This window comes from Apostichopus japonicus, chromosome 20, assembly GCF_037975245.1.
Source record: "Apostichopus japonicus isolate 1M-3 chromosome 20, ASM3797524v1, whole genome shotgun sequence".
In the NCBI taxonomy this organism is placed as follows: Eukaryota; Metazoa; Echinodermata; class Holothuroidea; order Aspidochirotida; family Stichopodidae; genus Apostichopus; species Apostichopus japonicus.
The window spans coordinates 12,621,522-12,627,791 of NC_092580.1; the positions used below are offsets into that span (position 1 = coordinate 12,621,522).

At 37.8% G+C, this 6,270-nt stretch overlaps 1 protein-coding gene across 1 annotated transcript; it reads right to left on the reverse strand.

Moving 5' to 3' along the window:
- Positions 1-589: 589 nt before the first annotated feature.
- Positions 590-5,704, reverse strand: LOC139961858 (protein LLP homolog). Its single transcript, XM_071961458.1, has 4 exons — positions 5,511-5,704; positions 4,478-4,632; positions 3,041-3,244; positions 590-1,808 (listed from the first exon to the last, which is right to left on the reverse strand). Exons 2-4 carry the CDS (start codon positions 4,617-4,619, stop codon positions 1,636-1,638), a joined length of 519 nt encoding a protein of 172 aa, XP_071817559.1. The 5' UTR covers positions 4,620-4,632; positions 5,511-5,704; the 3' UTR covers positions 590-1,635.
- Between the last annotated feature and the right edge of the window lie 566 nt (positions 5,705-6,270).

Consider the following 6,270-nt stretch of genomic DNA (forward strand, 5'->3'; position numbering starts at 1 on the left):
AGGCACCCATTCCTCAAAAGGAGGTGCATTATGTGTCGTTCACCTGCCAGTTTGTCATGCACGGAAAAAATCTTCCTGTGCACAAGAAAGTGAAGAAGTTTCTTGCACTTAACTAACTTTTCTTCCTTTTGTAACTAATTCAATAACTATGATATGTCCTAGCAGTACAAGTTCAACCCAGGGAGTGCTATCTGTTTTACAATGTAAGCAAAACAATTTTGTAAAGCAGACAGCCTTCAAACTTATAGTGGGTGTGTGCCTGTGTGTGAGGGCAGGGGGGGGGTAGCCAGTTTGAGGGTCTTTTGACCGTTGAGCCTCTGTAAGTTGACGTCCTATGGTCAAAGGCTATTACACACTTGCAAAATTGACAACATTGCAGCAATCCCTCTCAAACCTATGAGGGATATCAGCTAGCCTCTCATATTTTAAATAAAGATCATAATCTAAAAGAAACAATTTGATCATATTTCAATATTGCAATAATATCCAACTAGATGAGACAGAATATGTGGACAAAATAACTTAAAAGCAAGGAAAGAGTAATCATAACGCATTTAAATGTGTTGAGTATGATTTATTCAGGTTTCTTCCCCCTGACATACAGAAATCTGTTTTCCTTTCTCTCCCTACCTCATCCATAATCAACCCCTCCCTACCCCCACAACCCCAGCCTACTCAAATACTCAAGATAAAAAATTTAAGCAAACAATGCTGTTTGCCTTACATGCTGCAGAAGACAAACCATAAGCACCCTGCTGGAGGGGATGGGGTACGATCCCCATGACAACCATGGATGAAAACACTTCTTTCAGGCAAAACCATTCAGAAGTATTGAACTGTGTATTCAACTGAAAGTTAACCCTTCTGAGAATTTTAATTGAATACTGTATACTACTTTGCCAAAGTGCGATAGATCCATTAAAGCTGCACTTTTTTCTGATGCATCAATATTTTCATATCTTCATTTGCTACTTACTCAACAGAAAGAGGAATGCATTGCAGTACACAGAATATGTATCCTGTGGTCACTGGTTTGAGTCCCATCCTAGTCTTCCCTTGTTGAAATGGGTTTTTTTCTTACAATTTACAGTTAGGTATTTTCTGTTCTTTAATTTAAATTGCCTCAAAAGTTTTAAGGAATAAGTGCAAACCCTGAGGTAGTCTACCATCAAATTCAAATTATAAGGTATGAGTGCAACCACTGTCATGCACCACAGGCAACATTAACTTTTAAAGTTGAACTTTTCCATATCAATAACAAAATGAGCCTGGTCGACAGTTCTCACAACATCACTTTGTCCAGGAAGCAGGGACATCTTTTTTCTCTCCATCTTGTTTCACCTCCGCTTGCCGCCTGGTGGGATTCCTTTCCCATTCCACATTGATATATTGAGCTGGGTGCCTCTACATGGTACCATACTGTGTACAATGAGGATCTCTATAAACATTTTACACATCTCAATGGTATCACAATATGTGCATTATATGTCTGTGAAATTTCCTCTATAATTTACTTTATAAAGATTCCTTCTCGCTCGCACTTGTATCTACCAAAGTCAATCACGGCACAGCCAATCACGACAGAGCAGAAATTTGTCAGAATGATACGCCAGTAGGATTCTTCGAAGGAAATGTTCACCACAGATACTTTTTCTGTCCCTTTTTCAGTACCTTGCCTCCACTTCTAGCAGATTTCAACTTCTTTATTTGTCTTTGGTTCATCCAGACTGGGTACGATCCGTGTTGATTCTTTAAGGTCACAGGATCTACCTGGAGATCCTCCCTGTCTACATCCATTGTCTTGGTAACTGAGAGCATGAAAAAGAAGAAAGAAACAGAGTCGTTTTAATCCATTCCTATAATTCCTAACTTTTTTTAAATTCCTTCACTCACAGATTGAGTAAATAAATAAGTCCCTGGGATGTCACTGCTTAGTGATAGTACATGCAATTTTCTCAAAATACACTCAAAATATCGATTACAAAGGTTAGCATCAATGTAATCAGTACAGTCCAGGAAAAAGGAAAATAGTATTAAAAAATAGGATAATATTTTATTAAAATAAATTGCCAAAGGTCTGTGCTCTGGATTCCTCTTATTCTTTATTCCACAGTTGACACTTACTGGTGATTGAGGGCGCCCTAACTTTTAATAACCAGTACAGTGAAATGACTGTAGCTTCTTATACACGACCAAAAATGAAACTTAAGTACTTTACTAGTAATCTTGATACTTGACTGCAGGTATCTGCTGTGAAATGCAGTATTTATCTAAACAACATGTTAATGTGAGCATCTCAAAGTGGCAAAAACCCATCTTAAGCGTCCTTCCCTCTAATCTTAAATAGCCCCCTCAACCAGGTAAAACTGACTCTAACTGACAACTGGGAGGGAAAGTTTATACCACTACATTGACTACAAATGTCTTTGAGTAAGCTGAAAGCAATTTATTCAATGTTACGCTTGTCTATTTGGATAGTAAGTCTAAAATGAAGAGACAATAACTTGTAAATCAGTGGAAAGTTCCAACATGGTATATGACCAACTCCATTTAAATCCTCCCCACCCCCCGACAGCTCACATCCCCCTGCATGTTTGAAGGTTATCATCACTTAAACAGCCGTAAATTCTCTTTCTTTGGCAAACAAGTCAAAGAATATCTTGCATTTTGGGGGTTCGTAAAACTGTCACAAAATTGTCTAGTTTCTGGGGATGGAAATGTGAAAGTGCACAAAGACAATGTTCAGTTAAGTGTGAACACAGTGTACATTTGTGTAATATATACTTTTGCACATGATACTTTGAAACTGTCTGTTTTTAAGTATGAATATTCATACAAACTTTATCAGTACGTTTCTTTAAAATTTCTACAATTGTAATTTGGCCTTTGTGTCTTTGTTTGTTCTTTTTTTCATTTGAGCCTTACTCACAGTTTTATAATGACTAGCTTTCTATAAGATCTACAAATATTCCCATATTTTTTCCTTCTTCTTTTCTTGACTTAAGCCCTATACTAGCACTGTGTAACAACATCTTTATACCTTTGGTTGCTTCGTCTTCTTCTGATTCTTCGTCCTCCTCTGCGATGCCTTTCTTCTGCCTTTCCTTTTCGTTTTTCTTCTGTTTCGATTCTCTCCATATTGATTCCCACTCGGCTTCTGCCCCACGGATATGTTTGGGATGGTATGGGACACCAGAGGCCTGGTTCAGCTTCTGTTTCTTGAGCTTCTCTCTGACATCACCAACTAAAGGATGACAGAATTCAATGTTTTTAATTCTTCACCATTTGGATGACATATCTTCCAAAAAAATGGCAAAAGCATTGATATAAATAATAAATGGAACCCTGATAAACACAGCAAAGGAAATAAATTTAGACCACCACTTTCACTGTCAGGAAACTTCACTTGGTTTTTCCTTTATGTGGTGACTTCTCTTGGAGGGTAAAACAAATCAGAAATGAAAGTCAAATGACAGTGAACAACTGATGTTTTGTTTACAAACTGGATCCATTGTAGTTCTAAAGTGGTATGGAGATGCAGAGCTTGCAGTGTGCAAGCAAAGTCTATTGAAGTCATTGCAATGACTCTCCTTGGCAATTTTGGACATGGGCTATATTAATGGTTCCCTTGGCATGCTTACAGGTGACCTATTAATTGAACTTTGAAGATTTTTTCTTCATTTCACCAAAGTTGTGAGTAATAGTTGCAGTGAGTAGTAGTTGCAGTGTGCAAGCAAAGTCTATTGAAGTCATTGCAATGACTCTCCCTGGCAATTTTGGCCAAGTGCTATATTAATGGTTCCCTTGGCATGTTTACAGGTGACCTATTATTTGAACTTTGAAGATTTTTTCTTCATTTCACCAAAGTTGTGAGTAATAGTTGCAGTGAGTAGTAGTTGCAGTGTGCAAGCAAAGTCTATTGAAGTCATTGCAATGACTCTCCTTGGCAATTTTGGCCATGTGCTATATTAATGGTTCCCTTGGCATGTTTACAGGTAACCTATTATTTGAACTTTGAAGATTTTTTCTTCATTTCACCAAGGTTGTGAGTAAAGTACAGTCATCCGACATGAGGTAGTCTGGCAAATGGCAATGGACTGTTGTTTTGAGAAATTGTTTTTCAGAATAAACAGTCAATTGAGTAAGTGAAAATAAGTTTCATCTACAGTAGAAGGCTTAGGGAATGAAGTCCATCAGCATTGTGTCAACAGTTTGCTAAAACATTCCAAAAGCTTCTCCCTAGATTTTCAGAGGGATTTCAGAGGAAAACGGTCAAAACGAAAATGAAATTACATCAAACTATTCTGAAGTACTCGTTCAAACTCAAGAGATGCAACAGGAATAGAAAAGTCCTTACTGTGGGCAACAGTATGTTCCCTGCAATATAATTTCATTATTTTGGGGCATGGTGGTACCATCATTGTTTGTTTTTCTCACAACAAAATGGACAAAAACTGTTCAGTACTTCTTCACTTACATTTGTATCTTTTGAGATTTGGATCATCATCAATAATTAAGCCAAGGGTTTTCTTCAGTCGCTTCAGTTCCTTTGGGCCAGTCTGTAGTCTCTTGATTGCACGCATCTTCCTCCTCCTCTTGCTCCTTATACTTTTAGCCATCTTGAGTTATTAACTGGCAAGAAAGAGTAAAACATTCAGGACTAAAAAGTATTCTAGAATGATTCTTCAATGATTTTATATGCAAAAAGCACCATACAATAAACGTTCTTTTCCACAACCAATAAATTAGTTAAAATAACCAGTACTAGTACTACTAGGCTTCTTGGCAGTACTGCTTTGTATTCACATCAATTACAAATTACCAAGTAAGAATTGCAGCGTGTTGTATCCCAATAGGATAATACTGTTATCATGCTAGTAGTACTAATAGTATACTACTAGTACTTAAGAAAAGACAAGTATAGAACCTGGCCATGCAAACCAAACTACTTATACCTTAACTGACCCACTCTAAACCCCAGTCACCTTCCAACGAGACTAATGTAAAGCTAAAGTGTAAATGTTTGTGAATCATAGTCAAATCTGGATCACGAGTCCCTTAGTATAACTAGTATAACTTATAAGAAATGGAATAGATACTAGGGCCTACACATGATCTAGTACTAGTACTACTACTTACTGCTACTGGTAGTACAAATCTAGTGGTACTACTACTAGCAAGTAGCATGGTGAAGAACATATGAAAAACGAATACAGTTGAGTTATTTCAATTTTTCGTTGATAAATGATAGACATCGTTAATCAAATCCTTAAATGCATGAATTATGAGCCCACCATGCTACTAATCTAGTCCGAGTCGTACTACTAGTACTTCTAATAGTATTGTAGTAGTACTAGTAGAGTACCACATGTACTGTAGGACTAAGTTGTAACTAACTAGGCTAGTATAAGTTATAACTAGGGTAGGGGTACTATATAAGGCTATACACTACAGCCAGTCTAGCCTAGGCCTGACGTTAGGCCTAGACTAGGACTTGAAATTCAACGAACCTTAGGTAATGCTACGGTACGATACCAAATTTCCACAACAAGTGACGATGTTATCACTGCCTCTCTACTCAGCGATGTTTCTTTGGCAGTTCTTATCCGAGAGCAAGTTTTGGGATTGCTACGTGTACTTTAGCTTTACATTTACATGGCATTCCGCGAAACATAGGCCGTATGCCTGTCGCTATACAGTTAGTATGTACGTATTTCGTAATACGCTTTGAACACCAAGTTTGCACGTGTGCAGCATAGAACTTCATCACTGTGGTGCTCGATCACAGAGATATGGGCGGCCATTAGCGCAAAAATTGAAACTCATCCTCACTATCACAAAGCCATAGCAATTTGTTAGCCTATTTTTTATCGAATTTTGGAAAGTGTAGACGTGAGGGAGAAACAAAAAGAAGTCAAACCACGCCGAATTCGACTGCAATTTTGATACCGACGTGTTACTTTCACTGATGAGTGACATCCGACCACCTCCCTCCTCCCATATGCACGGTCCTACATGCAATCTGTTTTTGACATGTCTCGATTATGAATAAGTTGCTAATCTTTCTTCATGCGCTCTCAACTTCAAGGACCAGAGTTGTCACTGAGATTTGCAGTCTAAACGTCCATTGATATTATACTCAACATGTCACAGCAATTCTGCTAATTCCCTCCTTTACTACTGTTTGGCAAATCAAAGAAAGGTTCACTTCCATTACTCAATTCCTCTTACTCTAACTCGTACTATTGCGTTTTCTTTATTTTTGGCGAA